Source organism: Dryobates pubescens, chromosome 27 (assembly GCF_014839835.1).
Source record: "Dryobates pubescens isolate bDryPub1 chromosome 27, bDryPub1.pri, whole genome shotgun sequence".
NCBI classification, from domain to species: Eukaryota; Metazoa; Chordata; class Aves; order Piciformes; family Picidae; genus Dryobates; species Dryobates pubescens.
Window position 1 is genome coordinate 5,699,231 of NC_071638.1, and position 18,085 is coordinate 5,717,315.

At 43.8% G+C, this 18,085-nt stretch overlaps 1 protein-coding gene across 1 annotated transcript in view; it reads left to right on the forward strand.

The window, feature by feature from the left end:
• Window positions 1–18,085, forward strand: part of CPED1 (cadherin like and PC-esterase domain containing 1) — a 181,279-nt gene that overhangs the window by 142,932 nt on the left and 20,262 nt on the right. The window contains exons 17-18 of the mRNA XM_054173871.1: window positions 6,341–6,458; window positions 13,652–13,788. Coding sequence (XP_054029846.1) covers window positions 6,341–6,458; window positions 13,652–13,788 — 255 coding nt within the window. The remainder of the gene's footprint in view (window positions 1–6,340; window positions 6,459–13,651; window positions 13,789–18,085) is intronic.

The window sequence follows — 18,085 nt, forward strand, 5'->3', positions numbered from 1 at the left end:
TCTATTCTATTCTATTCTATTCTGCTCTGATCTATTTTCAGGTAGTGAACTTGGCAAAATTCAGTTTAATTCACATTCAGAGGTTGCACTTGGAAAAGATGGGGGGAAGAGGAGCACTAGGGGGGAGTCCCAAACTGATGTGGTTCTAGAAATCTCCAGGCCCACATTACCATCTGACTTGCTAAATTAACAGACCACAAAAACCTAAAATAGCAAAATGCCTATCTCTTTATCTGCTGTGCCTTGTTCCTGTTTTATCTTCATTTTGAGTGAGGAGGAAACACTAAATTCTTTTCATTCTTTTCTTTTTCTTACTTCGTATTTTTAGTTTAGAGAGCATACAAGCTGGAAATCATCACTGTTGTACTTGGGACAAACGTAATCAGTTGCATAGGAAAACAGATTTGCTAAGAAAGCACATCTCAGCTTTAAGTACTGGAAAAAAATGTTACAAAATCTGTAATTATCTTTAGGTACAGCTTGAAAGATTTTCCAAAACATGTTTACGATATTTTATTCTTACTGGAATTGGATTTCACCTTTGGCTGTCTTGCTTCAACTAATTCTGAGCTGTTCAGAATCATAATTCACATAAGTCTCTGTTAGACTCGTGCTTTTTTGCCCTCGTATGAGTATTTTTGTTCTGTGTTTCACAAACGTAGAGCTTTGTTGACTGTTTGTGAGCAGGAAGGCAGATAGAAAGTCTAACTGACATCAGATGCAATATTAACATGATGTAAAATGGAATTGAATCAAAATTCTTCATAGAATCAATAAGGTTGGAAAAGACCTCAAAGATCATCAAGTCCCACATGTCACCCAGAACCTCATGACTACTAAACCATGGCACCAAGTGCCTTGTCCAAACCCCTTTTGAACACCTCCAGGGATGGTGACTCCACCACCTCCCTGGGCAGCACATTCCAATGGCTAACAACTCTCTCTGTGAAGAACTTTCTCCTCACCTCAAGCCTAAAATTCCCCTGGCGGATTCTTGAAAGGATTCTTTTATATTCTCCACACACATAAAAGGTATTAAAATAGTGTTGTGAAAACAGCAATCTTTTCTTTTTATAGGTTGTGCTTATTTCTCAAACCAGCTTCTTAGCTTTCTGTGAGGTTAGTATTCTCAGTGCAGAGGAAGCCACTTTGTATCTGCTCCAGTGTCAGGTTGGAATTTATTTGTCCATATAATCTGTATCTGCTCTGAGGCTTTTGTCTTTGTAGAGAGGCAGATAGAAAAGCTGTTGCATAGATATGACACTCTTCTTTCACTGGTTAAAGCATGTAACATTATTCCCCTCCCCCCCCAAAATATTTCAATGTAGGAATATATGATTGAGAGAGAAAAGTCCTACAATTCATAGTATGTGTGTATTAAATGACATGAATTAAATGACATGATGTGGTGGTTCAGACTGGGTGCCCCCCTGCTGCTGCCACATAAGGCACACCTCTGAGGGTCCAGCCTGGTGGGTGGACACAGGAAGCTGTGTATTTCATCCCATAGTGTCCTGCTCCCTATAAATCTACCTGCAAAGTCCTAGACTTCCTCTTTCTTCCCTCACCGCTCCTATGGAGATGGTCCCTATCTGGTAATGGAGGGGGAGTCATCTTGAGGCTTCTTGGGGCCTCCTCAGGCCAGGCCTGGATGAGAAGGGGGAAGGCCAATCTCCGATCTGGCCAGCTGAGATTAGCCTAACAGTGGAAGGGTGGGAGGAGAAAGAGCCCTGAGGGTTTTGGGTGTACCCTCAGGTGGGGAGAGGGAAGTGTTGGGATGCTTCTGGGTATGCTTTGGGATCTTCTTTTGTCACTGTGCTTGTGGTTCTCTGGAAAATATTCACTGCTTTTCCATTTAAACTTTCCACCACTTCTGCAATCCATTTGAGTCTCATCTTTTTCTGCCCTGGTGGGAGGGAAGGAAGGTTTGGCCTTTCAACCCACCACACATGAATAGTGCAAAGAAATCAGTTTAGACCGATGGCTGCACTTTGTCCACATTTCACACTGTTCTCTGATGTCTCCGCCATGCCTTGACAATATGGCCAGCATCTCAGCTTTTCATATGACTCCCAGTTTCCTGCTGATGTTTGTGCACTGCATGTTCCAGCCCTGTGAGCGCCCAGACTCCTCACGTTTTAATGTGATCTGTGCGGAACTGAGCATCTCGTAGTCTTTTAATGTTTTTGGGGGGGGGGTGGGAGGGGGGTTGTGACAGTGCCTTTGAGGTGATTGGGGAAATATAATCCCATTTTTGCAGATGGAACACATTAGGTTCCTTAAAAAACATACTGGTGACAGTTTCTTCCCTTTAACACATATCTGCAGCACACGGACGTGTTACTCCATCAATTCAACTCATTAATCTTACATTTTCTGTTTAATGGATTGGTGAGTCCTTTGATGTAGGCATTGTCTTCATCTCTGTCTTGCTTGATGAATCATAATAGCCATTATTTCCCAGCCTAAGGCAGTAGTGAAGTGAAGTTACTCGGGAAACTGCCTCGTTCCTTGTGAGAGCATTCTGGAGCTATTTGGGTGTTGCGCTGAACCAGCTTGAACCTCTAAATCTTTGGAGATTCATCTATCACTGAATAATACTGCCAGACGGTGGGAGACAGCTGAATAGAAGTCAATATGCCAACTGTTCCTTCATTTATTACTGCCATATTAATAAAGTTGATAGAGTGGAACTAATCCATCTGCTTACAATTGGTTCCCTAGCAATAAGACACTGTTTCATGAGCTCACTATTTGACTAATTTTATTAGAATTCCTTCCACAGCATCATTGTTAATCACTTCTCATCCCATTTTAGTTACGTGTAAAATAGTAGACAAAGATGGGCTGAAGGGACATGCAAGGATTTAATGGGAAATTTGGGTCATCTTAAATAGAGCTGAGTCAAATAAAATTGTGAGCAGGCTTATAAGAGGCCAACAGAAAAAAATGTTCCTCATTACCTCTTTCACAGGGAGTTTCATTCTGTCGTGTCTAAAATGTAAACAGTCAGGAGAAATAAGGCAGCCCCAGCAGCATCATAAGATGAGTCAGGGCTGCAGTGCCCCAGGGTCACCTGCTAGGCTGGTGGGCAGCCAAAGGAGCACAGAATGAATGCAGAGGCCTCCTCCCTTCTTTGCCACGAACAAGTCAGTGAGGTTTATCTCATCCACTAGTTCATAGAGAGGCATTGGCTTTTGATGTTAAAAACAGGCATCATTTTGGCTACATGTTGGTTGTATGCAATGCTAGGATCAATTCTTGTGAGCTTAGTTATATTTCTCTTGTTGTTTAGTTTAAACCATTCTGATGCAGTGGTCCTTCGTTAGTCTGGTGGGGGGGTAGCATTTTGTGATTTGGGCTGGGTACAATTTCAAACTTGAGTACCTAAGCTGAAATTGCCTGGGTGTTTTTAAGTGTCCAGAGAAGGGCAACAAAGCTGGGGAGGGGTTTGGAGCACAGCCCTATGAGGAGAGGCTGAGGGAGCTGGGGTTGCTTAGCCTGGAGAAGAAGAGGCTCAGAGGAGACCTTCTTGCTGTCTCCAGCTACTGAAGGGAGGTTGTAGCCAGGCGGGGGTTGGTCTCTTCTCCCAGGCAACCAGCACCAGAACAAGAGGACACAGTCTCAGGCTGCACCAGGGGAGGTTTAGGCTGGATGTTAGGAACAAGTTCTTCACAGAAAGAGTGATTGGCCATTGGAATGTGCTGCCCAGAGGGGTGGTGGAGTCACAGTTACTGGTGGTGTTTAGGAAGAGACTGATGAGGCACTTGGTGCCATGGTTTAGTTGACTAGATGGTGTTGGGTGATAGGTTGGACTTGATGATCTCGAAGGTCTTTTACAATCTGGTTAATTCTGTTCTATTTCTATTCTATTCAAAGTGCTGGGCCCACCATTCCCATTGATCACTAGGGATTTAAGACACATACAAGACTTACACTGAGAAAGCTGAATGTAGAGCCTAGATACAGGCATCCTGGTTGAGAGTTTCCAAAGCATTCCATTCTTTACTTAAGTCTACTTGCTCAGAAAATGACAGTTTCAATAACAGCTTTGAATTAACAAAATTGGGTTATTACAGGAAGTTTCTGAAAATCCTGCCTTCCTGTTTTAAAATGCATCTTTGAGATGACAGGCAGCAGCAGCTGTAGATGCTAAAAATGGTTTTAGTTATGTGGTGCTCTGTCACTGCTGGAGCACTGACTGTTCAAACAAATACAATTAGTCCCCATTCAATATGAGTTTTCCTGGGAAAAACATGGAGATGTGTGCTGGGGAGGACAACCTGCCACAGCAGTGTGGCTGGCAGCCAAGGGTTTGGGGAGGAGGTCTCCTCAGGGCTGGATTTTTCTGAGGCTCTCTGAGTGCTGTGGTGGGTTGATGGAGAAAGCAGGCAGCTCCTCCCCAGCCGCGTGACATTGTTGTTAATGGTACTGTCCAAGGAATGCAATCAAAATCGATCTTTGTTTGTTTAAAAACCCTAGGCAGAGGTATGAACAAGAAAATCCCTGTTAAGCTATTTTATGGCTCTATGTTGAGAGCAATGTCAGCACATTCAGGAATTTCAGGCTTCCTTGTAAAGTCCTGTACAAATTGTTTTACGGCAAGGCAGGAGCTTTCTGGTGTTAATGTTGGTTGAAGTAACAATGTCAAATGGCTGTACAGTGTTTCCAGACCCAGGGCCTCCAAGGCAGGACCACAGCTTAACTAGAAGATACCAAGCAATTTGTTTTCTCATAACAAGTTTGTAGTTATAGAGCATTAAGCAGGGCAACTGTACAAAACCCCCACACCTCTGCTGTTTCTCTGACCTTTTGTACACAAAAATTACTTTAACCCTTTGGAGTCAGTGGGAAGGGTTTTTTTCTTGGCTTGTGTCATGGGTTTAGATGAATATTTGCTGCTGTTATCAATGCAATTCACTTTGCCTCCACCCAAGAAGCTGGAACCCAGAAGCAGCAACCAGAACAGGAAGCCTCCCACGTTGCAATCTGAACTTCAAGCCCCATACTTGGCTCCAGTTAGCGCTTTCATTTTTGAAGCTGGCATGACTGCAGCATGGTATGACTAACAGCAGCAGCTTCAATTCTATCCATGAGAAAAACTCTTGCTACAAGTCAAGGGAGAAAGGCATTTTAAGGATGTGATTCATTTTATCCTGGCATGCACGTCTAAACCAGGGTAAAAATACATCCTAGGAAAGCTATTTCTCTGCAGAAATGATAAAGGAAAACTAGTCTGAGCAGCTCATGCAGCTATATGTACTGTAGATATCTAAAACTGCCAAAATATTTGCCCAGTGACACCAGGGCTGTGATGTCATTTGTATCAACGTCAGTGGGTGTTTGAACACCATGACTGTAAGGCACAAAGCTGATACAACCCATTACTTAATATGTAGGAAGTCACATGTGTTAAAACTTATGGTAAAGAATTGCTATTTATCTAGATACTTACTCTGAACTTTTTGGGACCTAGCAGCACCTCTGAATTTCAGTATAGGATAAACAGGTTTTCTGGATAGTTGCAAAACCATTGTGTGAAAGGAAAGAAGTTTATAAATTTCATGTTAAACATTTGTATTGAAGAGCAAAGGAATGGAATGGAATGGAATGGAATGGAATGGAATGGAATGGAATGGAATGGAATGGAATGGAATGGAATGGAATGGAATGGAATGGAATGGAATGGCATAGAATAGAATAGAATAGAATAGAATTAACCAGGTTGGAAGAGATCTTTGAGATCATCACATCCATCATCCAACACCATCTAATCAACTAAACCATGGCACCAAGCACACCATCCAGTCTCCTCCTAAACACCTCCAGTGATGGTGACTCCACCACCTCCCTGGGCAGCACATTCCAATGGGCAATTACTCTCTCTATGAAGAATTTCTTCATAATATCCCACCTAAACCTCCCCTGGTGCAGCTTCAGACTGTGTCCTCTTGTTCTGGTGCTGGTTGCCTGGCAGAAGAGACCGGCCCCCATCTGTCTACAACCTTCCTGTAGATAGCAATAAGGTCTCCCCTGAGCCTCCTCTTCTCCAGGCTAAGCAACCCCAGCTCCCTCAGCCTCTCCTCACAGGGCTGTGCTCCAAACCCCTCCCCAGCTTTGTTGCCCTTCTCTGGACACATTCCACAAAGTCAACATCTTTCCTAAACTGAGGGTCCCAGAACTGGACACAGGACTCAAGGTGTGGCCTAATAATTAATTGCAGAACCAACCCTGAATAACTTTCTTTTTTTCCCCCCTCTTTAAATGTCCTTGAAAAGGATTTCAAAGTCCTATGGATGGGTGCAGTGCTGTCATTTTCACAGATTTCTTTTTAATTCAGGACTGTGGCTCTCGAATCCGTCCAGAGGAGTCTTGTGGCTTGCAGCCTCTGTCTCATGAATATCTCTCAGCAATTTCACAGACCGTTTTTAAGAACTGCGAAGCTGGAGACATGAAAGGTTTGTACCTGACACTCTTTCTTCTGAAAATTAACTCAGGCACCTCATCAAAGTAAACCTACTAATGAAGTTTCCTCCTTTCTAGCCTATGGATAATAAATTTAGCTAATCACCTGCAATATGTACAGATTTAAGAAACCAGGCTAATTAGTTTATGTGACAATTTGTTGCTTAAGTGTCTAACAATTGATCATAGAATCACAGAATTAATAAGGTTGGAAAAGACCTTAAAGATCATCAAGTCCAACCTGTCACCCAAGACCTCATGACTACTAGACCATGGCACCAAGTGCCACGTCCAATCCCCTCTTGAACACCTCCAGGGATGCACTGCTGCTTGTGTTCTTGTCATGTAGGCTTTAAAAGGCATTGAAATATTTCCATTAACACTATTTAAAACAAAAATGCTTTATTCTAAATGGAAGAGTTTATTCAAAAGAAAAATAGCTTTAGAAAGTGAACACATTTTGATCCAAAGAATATGTATGTATTGACATACATTGATACCTTAAACCCAAGATGAACAAATCAAACAGAGAATCACAGAATCACCAAGGTTGGAAGAGACCTCAAAGATCATCAACTCCAACCTGTCACCACAGACCTCATGACTAAACCATGGCACCAAGTCCCACATCCTGTCCTCTCTTGAACACCTCCAGGGATGGTGACTCCACCACCTCCCTAGGCAGCACATTCCAATGGCTAACAACTCTCTCTGTGAAGAACTTTCTCCTCACCTCCAGCCTAAACTTCCTCTGGCACAGCTTGAGACTGTGTCCTCTTGTTCTGGTGCTGCTTGCCTGGGAGACGAGTCCTACTCCCTCCTGGCTACAACCTCCCTTCAGGTAGTTGTAGACAGCAATGAGGTCTCCCCTGAGCCTCCTCTTCTCCAGGCTAAACAATCCCAGCTCCCTCAGCCTCTCCTCATAGGGCTTGTGCTCGAGGCCTCTCCCCAGCCTCGTTGTCCTTCTCCTGACATGTTCAAGTGTCTGAATGTCCTTCTTAAATTGAGGGGCCCAGAACTGGACACATAATAACCCAATACAATTGAGACATCCCTTTGGTTTCGTTAGAGCCTAGATTACAACAGATGGTCAGACAGATATTCATGTTTAGGTCACACCTGCGTGAAGCCTTATGCGAGTACTTTCACAAATCTCAATAATCCACCAGCCTGCTCTGGTGTGCAATCTTATTTGTAGCTTAAGTTGTTGCTCAACTAGACAATAAGCAATTTTATTCAATTCTTTAATAAATAAATGAAAACACCCCTGTATAGTCTACTAACACAACTGCATTTTTTATCTTGAGGAAAAAGTTCTTCACTGAGAGATTTGTTAGCTGTTGGAATGGGCTGCCCAGGAATGTGGTGGAGTCACCATCCCTGGAGGTGTTAAAGAGGCAGGGGGGTTCAAGAGGCCCATGGCAGGGGGGTTGGACCTAGATGATCCTTGTGGTCCCTTCCAACCCTGACTGATACTATGATAGGGGATTGGATGTGGCACTTGGTGCCATGCTTTAGTAGTCATGAGGTGTTGGGTGACAGGTTGGACTTGATGATCTTTGAGGTCTTTTCCAACCTTATTGATTCTATGATCCTATGATATGATTCTATGATAACAAGGATATATGATGATAACAAGGATATATGGAGATAACTTCCTGTTTATTGGAAACACTGTGATTTAATGATAACAGAATAGCTGTAGGTTTTACATTTACCTAGGTTTTTTGGATGATGTGTGTAAATTGATGCATTTTTAATCCAATTATTGTGAACTTTTCCTATTGTAACTACACAGTAGTTAGTGCATTCTTACTCCTCAAAAATAATATAGTTTGAAAAGATAAAATTAATAAAAGGAGACAATGAACAAAATAAGGCAATTTCCAGTGCAAAATTGGAGGGGAAAAAATGTGTTAATTAAGCTTATTTTCTATTACAAATATAAGTGGCTTTTTCTCCATTAATGTAAGCTAGCAGCATGCAACATAGCTTACAGCACTGTTGTCATCAGCCTGTGCATTTTGGTGCCTCAGCTAAAAGTAATGGCATTCATTCTACCAGGCACAGGAAAGTTTACTTACAGTTCAATGAAAGAGAGCAGGGAAAGGGGAGCTGCTGTTAGTTTATTGATAAATTAAAAATGGGTAAACCTGAAGTTTTAGGAAAGCCTGTAGCTAGGAATTTTCCACAGGGAGAGCAACAGTAAGCTGGATTCTTTCTTTATTAGAGCAGTTAATCTGTTGCACATGTAAGTTTATTTAAGATGTGAGATTAAGCATTACCAGTCCTCCCTAAAATGGAATGGAAAAGAAATAGACTTTTAAAATCATTTGGTAGGACTGTTTACTACAGTCCTACCTACTACATTAAAAATACTAGCAAACATTTAAATGTTTTAACCCTTTAAAGGCTGTACACTTCATTTGATAGTTTTGTTCCTTCTTTTTAGCATCTTTCATCAGCTTTTATCAAAGCAGCTCCTATGGCAAGATCATAGAATCATAAAATCAGCAAGGTTGGAAAAGACCTCAAAGATAGAATAGAATAGAATAGACCAGGTTAAAAGAGACCTTCAAGATCATCGAGTCCAACCTATCATCCAACACTATCTAATCAACTAAACCATGCAACCAAGCACCCTGTCAAGTCTTCTCCAATGACAGTGACTCCACCACCTCCCCGGGCAGCCCATTCCAATAGGCAATCACTCTGTGTAGAACATCCTCCTATCCTCCAGCCTAAACCTCCCCTGGTGCAGCTTGAGACTGTGTCCTCTTGTTCTGCTGCTGGCTGCCTGGGAGAAGAGACCAATCTCCGCCTGTCTACAACCTCCCTTAAGGTAGTTGTAGAGAGCAATAAGGTCACCCCTGAGTTTCCTCTTCTCCAGGCTAAGCAACCCCAGCTCCCTCAGCCTCTCTTCATAGAGCTTGTGTTCCAAACCCCTCACCAACTTTGTTGTCCTTCTCTGGACATGTTCCAGCAAGTCAACCTCCTTCCTAAACTGAGGGGCCCAGAACTGGACACAGGACTCAAGGTGTGGTCTAACAAGAGCAGCGTATAAGGGCAGAATGACCTCCCTGCTCCTGCTGGCCACACTGTTCCTGATGCAGGCCAGGATGCCATTGGCCCTCCTGGCTGCCTGGGCACACTGCAGGCTCATGTTCAGACTACCATCGACCAGCACCCCCAGGTCCCTCTCTGCCTGGCTGCTCTCCAGCCACTCTGACCCCAGCCTGTAGCTCTGCATGGGGTTGCTGTGGCCAATGTGCAGAACCCAGCACTTGGATGTGTTCAATCTCATGCCGTTGGACTCTGCCCATCTGTCCAGCCTGTTGAGGTCCCTCTGCAGAGCCTCTCTACCCTCCAGCAGATCAACTCCTGCCCCCAGCTTGGTGTCGTCCACAAATTTACTGATGAAGGACTCAATGCCCTCATCCAGATCATCAATAAAGATGTTAAAGAGCATGGGGCCCAGCACTGATCCCTGGGGCACACCACTACTGACTGGCTGCCAGCTGAATGTGGCACCATTCACTACCACTCTCTGGGCTCAGCCCTCCAGTCAGTTCCTAACCCATCGCAGTGTGCTGCTGTCCAAGCCATGGGCTGACAGCTTGGCCAGGAGTTTGCTGGGGGGAACAGTGTCAAAGGCCTTGCTGAAGTCCAGGCAGACTACATCCACAGGCCTCCCCACATCCACCAGGCAGGTCACCTGATCTATTCATCAAGTCCAACCTGTCACCCAAGACCTCATGCCTACTAAAGTTTAAACTGTTATTGTTCAAATGTTTCAGCACCTCAATATTCATATTATTTAGTTCAAGTTTTCTAGTGTATTGCTCAAAAGCAAATCAACTCACAAATGTAAAGGATGTCAGGAAGAAAATTCCATAAAATCAGGGATCTGACATACTGTAAAACATTGCCAGAAATTTTATATATTTGGTTTGAAAGAAAAATTATAACATCAGGAAACAAATCTGCCCAGTTTTTATATCATTTTAAAATGCAAAATACCACACAAAACAAATTTCAGATAATTTCTGAGGAATTCTAGAGTAGACATAGGATGCAAACAATGCAAGCTGTTAACTCCTCTGAGCAAGGAGCATTGGCCAGCTCCACCTCCCCACTTGCACCCTACCAGCATGGTCCTGAGTATCCCTTCTTCTGTTTCCTCCATGCTGAGCTGGGCTCCTTGTCCAGCTGCAACATTCTGGAGGCATCAACACCCATGGGAACCAGAGCATCTGGGAGATGCTTGCTGCCCCACAGCCCTGTAAAGTTGCTATCTAGGTTTTTATTTAGGCTCAGTCTGCCATTATTTGCTACACATCTTCTGCAAGTGTAGCTGAGGGTGGGCTGAGCATGTTCTGCACTGGGAAAAATGTAGCATCAGCTGTGGTGGCTATGGAGCAGCTGGAGCTGTGTGGAATATATGATGCCCTTAGATGTGCCAGAACAGGCTCCCATGCAAACAATTTTGATGCTTTTATTTAGAAGAATTTCTTTATCTGCTAGGACAACTCACACTGCTACTTACCCAAGCATACACTCTTGGGACTTTTGCTCAGTGCAAGCACAGGCTGCCTCCCTGGAAATTCCATTGCTCCTGAGGTAGCAGCTGACTCTCCCAAGGCCATGGGATCCTGCAGGGTTACTTCAATCAGTCTCCCACTCAGTCCCCGACCTGATAAATCTCCACAGGCAGCAACCTTGGGGTTTTGTTGTGACTTCTTGTGCAGCTGCAATCTATCACACACAGCAAAGCACACAAGGCAAAGCACACCCAGCTGGATGCTGAGCTGCTATCTGGTAGCAGTGATGGTCACAAAATCTAAGGATAGGTCTGCTTTGCAAACATTTACTTTTGGAGCCATTTACAGGGCTGTGGTGAGAAAGCTGGCTGTGCTAGCAAGCATGGATAACATTAACACAAGGACCTGGGGGTCTCTGCACTCTACCTTGCCTAATGCCTTTCTTCAGAGCAAAAGCAGGTTTTACTGGCAGAACTGCATAGACTGAGATACTGTAATGGGCTGCCCAGGGAGGTGGTGGAGTCACTGTCCCTGGAGGTGTTCAAGAGGGGATTGGATGTGGCACTTGGTACCATGGTTTAGTCATGAGGTCTGTGGTGACAGGTTGGACCTGATGATCCTTGAGGTCTCTTCCAACCTTAGTTATACTGTGATACTGTCACATCAGTGCACTTGTATGCTATAGAAAAGGTGGGGGGTTGTGTTGGTGTGAATAGAAAGGCAACTCAGAGGTTTTCTGTCTTTCTTTAGCAATGAAATCTCTCAGAACGCTAATAGGAGTTTGGAAATAAACAGCTTTAGAAAACAAAACCAAAGAAACAAACAAAAAACTCCCACCACCAAACCATTCAACATTAGTTAAGGGGTGTTAAATCCCATTGACTTGTGAATTGCACTCTATGCTCTTAATTTGCAAAATAGTTTTTTAAAATAGGGATGAGGCTCTAATAAACCACATTAGTTATTCATCTCATCTTACTCTCACCTTCACAGTCTCAAGCTATGCCAGGGGAATTTTAGGCTCGAGGTGAGGAGAAAGTTCTTCACTGAGGGTCATTAGCCATTGGAATGGGCTGCCCAGGGAGGTGGTGGAGTCACCATCCCTGGAGGTGTTCAAGAGGGAATTGGATGTGGCAGTTGGTGCCAGGGTTTAGTCATGAGGTCTGTGGTGACAGGTTGGACTTGATGATCTTTGAGGTCTCTTCCAACCATGGTGATTCTGTGATTCTGAAATTTATACATGTGATATGGGACAGTCCTTGGAATTCTTACAGATTAAGGAAATTATTATCATAGTATCATAGAATCAGTCAGGGTTGGAAGGGACCACAAGGATCATCTAGTTCCAACCCCCCTGCCATGGGCAGGGACACCCCACACTAGAGCAGGCTGGCCAGAGCCTCATCCAGCCTGGGCTTAAACACCTCCAGGGATGGGGCCCCAACCACCTCCCTGGACAACCCATTCCAGGGCTTCACCGCTCTCATGGTGAAGAACTTCCTCCTCACCTCCAGCCTGAATCTCCCCACCTCCAGCTTCATTCCATTCCCCCTAGTCCTAGCACTACCTGAGATCCTCAGAAGTCCCTCCCCAGCCTTCTTGTAGGCCCCCTTCAGATACTGGAAGGCCACAATTAGGTCACCTCCGAGCCTTCTCCTCTCCAGACTGAACAGCCCTAACTCCTTCAGTCTGTCCTCACAGGAGCGGTGCTCCAGCCCTCTGCTCATCCTCGTGGCCTTTCTCTGGACACCTTCCAGCACCTCCAGATCCCTCTTGTAATAGGGGCTCCAGAACTGGATGCAGTACTCCAGGTGGGGTCTCACCAGAGCTGAGTAGAGGGGGAGAATCACCTCCCTTGACCTGCTGGCCACACTTCTCTTGATGCAGCCCAGGATCTGATTGGCTTTCCGGGCTGCAAGTGCACATTGAGAGCTCCTGTTGAGCTTCTCATCCACCAGCACCCCCAAGTCTCTCTCCTCAGGGCTGCTTTCCAGCCAGTCTCTGCCCAGCCTGGATTTGTGCCTGGGATTGCTTCAACCCAGATGCAGGACCCTGCACTTGGTCTTGTTGAACCTCATGAGGTTGGCTTGTGCCCACCTCTCCAGCCTGTCAAGGTCCCTCTGGATGGCATCCCTTCCCTGCAGCGTGTCTGCTGCACCACACAGCTTGGTGTCATCAGCAAACCTGCTGATTATTTTTGAGGGAAAGTCATCTTGCTTCATTTTCCTATCAAGGGGCTCTCAAAGTCTAGCTTCAACCAGCTTTCAGATGGTTAGTTGGAGATGAGAATGAATCTGGTCTTTAGACACTTCTGAACATGAGTATTTTCCTCTTCCATTCAACCTCATCTCCCTTTCTTATCTTCCTTCTGTGGAGAAAGGACAAGCTGCTGTGAGAAAGGCAACATGAACTGAGAAATGAACTCACAAACATTTGAACTTTCAGAGCTCAGTAAAAACTCTCACCCTACCTAAATGAGAAGGTCACAACACAGAGGAAGGAAATATTCTCTTCAAAGGGTTTGTGGGCATTTAATTTAAGGAAAACTCCCATGACAAGATGCTCAAAAATATCTTACTTGCTATATAATAAATCTACTCACAAAAGTACAGAGGAGGTGCTGACAGCCTATTGCTCTTTTCCAGGGCAGTGGATTGTCCCTTGCCTCAGCTGTTCTGACAACAGGACCTGCGACTGGAGAGAAATAACATGGCAGCCCCATGGCTGCCAGTACTCCGTGCTAGCTAAGCCTGAGCTCCAGCGCTGTGTGGAGGGCAGAAGGGTATGTAACACATCTTTCTTTTTTGTTTATTTCCCTGGATATTTGTGTCCATAAACTTTAAAAGCTATGTTATGATTGACATGCAAGAAAAAACATTTTATAGTATAACTGGAAAAATATTAGGACGGAAAATACACAAGGCTGAAACCCAACTGTTATCCACAATTTTAGCCTCATATGCAGGCAATATTTGTCTGCTGCTATTTCACATATGAGCTTAGATCACACTAATGGAGTCTCAAGACCTTTGGTGTACATGCTTACCAGTTAAACCTGCAATGAGTATATAAGGACTGTAAATGGAGGATGGATTTGCATTGTTGTCTCAGTTTGACTCACACTTGACATGCAAGTTGAGTTTCTTCTGCTGCGTACCTAATGCATGGCATTGCTTGTGCACACTAATCTTACCAAATCTTCTTGCACATTCTTTTCTTGTAGTGAAGCTTCTAAGCTTGGAAATACAAGGTCTCCTTAATAAGCATGCTATGACTGTAAAACTCTTGAGAGAGAGCTCTGATCAGAGGCTCAGGTACCTTACTGAGGATACAAGTATCCAGAAAGTAAGTAATTAATTGTCATAAAGATTTTTGTAGTGTATTGCCTAGGTAAGAAGACACTAACTAAAAATGACCTTTAGATAAATCTGACAGCCTTTCTATAGAGACAAATGCAAAAATAATCATATTTCAATTAACATTTGCTCTTCCTTTTCTGGTCATTTCTTGTCCTGCACAAAGTATTTCACTGCCATTTGGCTTGATTTTGTCCTGTGGTTTTCTCCATTACCATAGACCTGTGGGGTTTTGTAACGTTAAACAAACAAACAAACAACATATGTTTATATGACAGGGGAATATATAGAAGAATTTGTTGGCTTTGCTTTGGTCTTTAACTTCAGCAGACATGGAGCTGCTTTGATAAACAAATGCCCTTTGGCGTTGGGAAGGATAGCAGAGGAACAGTCTGCCACTAGGGAGGTGGATTGGCAGGATATGGCTGGGAGGCTAATGCTGGCATTCCCACCTCCTGAATGTGACCAGTTACATTCACCAGTGTCAAAAACAGGACAGAGTGTGTTAAGGAGCCATTAAGTGCAAGTATATGAAGTGAATGTATAGAAGCTTGAGTTGTTAATTCAAAATCCAGTGTGTTGAGCCTCTGAGGTCAAGGATCTGTTCTAGTGTCAGATGAGAGCCTGATCCTGTGTGATCTGCATTAACACCATGTATGAAAAACCTCTGTAAAGCTAATTGCACTTGTTTCCCATTCTGCATCCTTTGCAAAAGGCCTTCTGTCATTGTTTGATAACCTTCACTGTGAGGAGAAATCTGATGAATCACTCCTGTTAACTTTGCACAGATGTCCGTTCAACTTACTAATTCTTTTAAAGTCATCACTCTAACACATGCTCCTCTTTTGCTATATTTCTCCTTTATCTTTCCCTCTCGTGTTACTTTTGTCACCACTTTGCAGTGTTTTTAACCTTGTGCAGCATTTTTGCTTCTTTCATCAAATAAATAAATGCAGAGCCTGGATGAAATCCCTCATGTCAGTAGAGCTGAAGAACTAAGAGAGATTGTCTTAAGCCACATGACTAAAAGTCATACTCTGCTTGGGTGATGAGGTCCTGATTCTGCCTGTGATTAAGAATTCAGAATTCTTTAGAACTACTTTACACAGCATAAGCAGTGTACTAGAAAAAGGTTTTTTTTTCAAGTGCTCACTAAAATAGACTTCTACTTGTGATTTGTGCTGGGTGCTTTTTTGTACATTACAAGCAATCTGGATCTTTGATAAGGGAGCTACCAAGTAGCTAGCAAGGTATATTTCTTGTGAACAGATACTTCGCTGTTACACTGGAGATATTTGTCTTTCTACCACTGATGAATATGAAGGGAAGCATGCAATGAGTTACAATGTCAGAAAAGCTGTGATACATTTTCTAAGGCAGTGATAGATTTTCTGGTGAGGCCACACTTTGTCCAGTTTCGGGCGCCTCAACACAGGAGTGATGTGGAGGTGCTGAAGCAAGTGCAGATGAGGGAAACAAAGCTGGTGAAGGGCCTGGAGAGTAAATCTTATGAGGAGTAACTGAGGGAGCTGGGGAAGGTTAGTTGAAAAAGAGGGGGCAGAGGTGAGACCTCATTGCTCTCTACAACTATCTGAAAGAACATTGTACAGAGGCCAGTGCTGGTCTCTTCTCACAGGTAATTAGTGATAGAACAAGAGGAAATGGCCTCAAGCTGCAACTGGGTAGGTTTAGACTGGACATGAGGACAAAAAAATTCACTGGAAGAGTGGTCAGGCATTGGAATGGACTGCCCAGGGATGTGGTTGAGTCACCCACCCTGGATGTGTTTAAAGGTCATTTGGATGTGGTGCTTGGGGATATGGTTTAAGGGGGAGCTTTATAGAGTAAGGTTCTTGGTTGGACTTTGTGATTCTGAGGGTCTTTTCCAAATGGAATAGAATAGAATAAATAGAATAGAATAGAATAGAATAGACCAGGTTGGAAAAGACCTTTGAGATCATCAAGTCCAACCTATCATCCAACACCATCTAATCAACTAAACCATGGCACCAAGCACCCCATCCAGTCTCTTCCTAAACACCTCCAGTGATGGTGACTCCACCACCTCCCTGGGCTGCACATTCCAATGGCCAATCACTCTCTCTATGAAGAACATCCAACCTAAACCTCCCCTGGGACAGCTTGAGACTGTGTCCTCTTGTTCTGGTGCTGGTTGCCTGGGAGAGGAGATCAACCCCGACCTGTCTACAACCTCCCTTCAGGTAGTTGTAGACAGCAATAGGATCTCCCTTGAGCCTCCTCTTCTCCAGGCTAAACAATCCCAGCTCCCTTAGCCTCGCCTCATAGAGCTTGTGCTCAAGACCTCTCACCAGCCTTGTTTCAGGTACAGTAAACAGGAACATTTTGAAGTGTTGAGGCTCAGGTGATTCTGGCTGAGTAGTTTTTCATTCAGTCAATTTGAAATATCTGCAGCCTTTTTTCTCCTCCATTTTAAACTCTAAGCAATGGTAATGAGACACAGGCTATGCTGTTCTCAGGGATCTCCACATGTATGTCTGATTGAATCAAAGGAATAGGAAATCATAATAAAAACATTACCACTTTATTATATTGGATCAACAAAATCCTCTGTAAATGTGACTAATGAGTTTTTGCTGCCACCTTTATACAATTCTAGTAAGACACAGTATCACAGTATCACAGTACATTAGAGATTGGAAGGGACCTCAGGAGATCATTGAGTCCAACCCCCTGCCAAAGCAGCATCACTTAGGATAGTCTGCACAGGAATGCATCCGGGTGGGTTTTGAAAGTCTCCAGAGAAGGAGACTCCACAATTTCTCTGTGCAGCCTGTTCCAGTGCCCTGCCACCCTCACTGTAAAGAAGTTCATTTGTTTTTCTATAAAAACTTGAAAAAGATGGATGAAGGAAGTTCTGGGCCCTTCAGTTTAAGAAGGACATTGAGACACTTTGAACGTGTCCGGAGAAGGGCAACAAGGCTGGGGAGAGGCCTTGAGCACAAGCCCTGCAAGCAGAGGCTGAGGGAGCTGGGATTGTTTAGCCTGAAGAAGAGGAGGCTCAGGGGAGACCTCATTGCTCTCTACAACTACCTGAAGGGAGGTTGTAGCCAGGAGGGGCCTGGTCTCTTCTCTCAAGCAACCACACCAGAGCAAGAGGACACATTCTCAAGCTGTGCCAGGGGAAGTTTAGGCTTGAGGTGAGGAGAAAATTCTTCACTGAGAGAGTTGTTTGCCATTGGAATGTGCTGCTCAGGGAGGTGGTGGAGTCACCACCCCTGGGGGTGTTCAAGAGGGGATTGGACGTGGCACTTGGTGCCATGGTCTAGTCATGAGGTCTGTGGTGACAGGTTGGACTCGATGATCCTCGAGGTCTCTTCCAACCTTGGTGATTCTGTGATTCTATGAATTGTAACAGGCAACTATTTACCCAATTCAGAGCACACAGAAAGCTGACCTCAGTACAAAGGGGAATATGTGTTTTGTTTATCATTGAGAAATACTGCTCAGAGTTTAGTCTTGTAATAAAGTACCATTGAGTGTAATTAAGACAGGAAGTATGAAAAGGCAATATTTACTAAACTACTCAAAATTCAGCTGTTAAACCAGGAATTTGAACTTATAACACCTTAATAATATTTCAGACTTAAGTAGTGTTTTGGACTTAGATGTGTTTAAATTTCCTAAGTGTAGTTAATTTATACTGATAAGTCTGCTTAAGAAGTGAATTCCACTATGCTTACA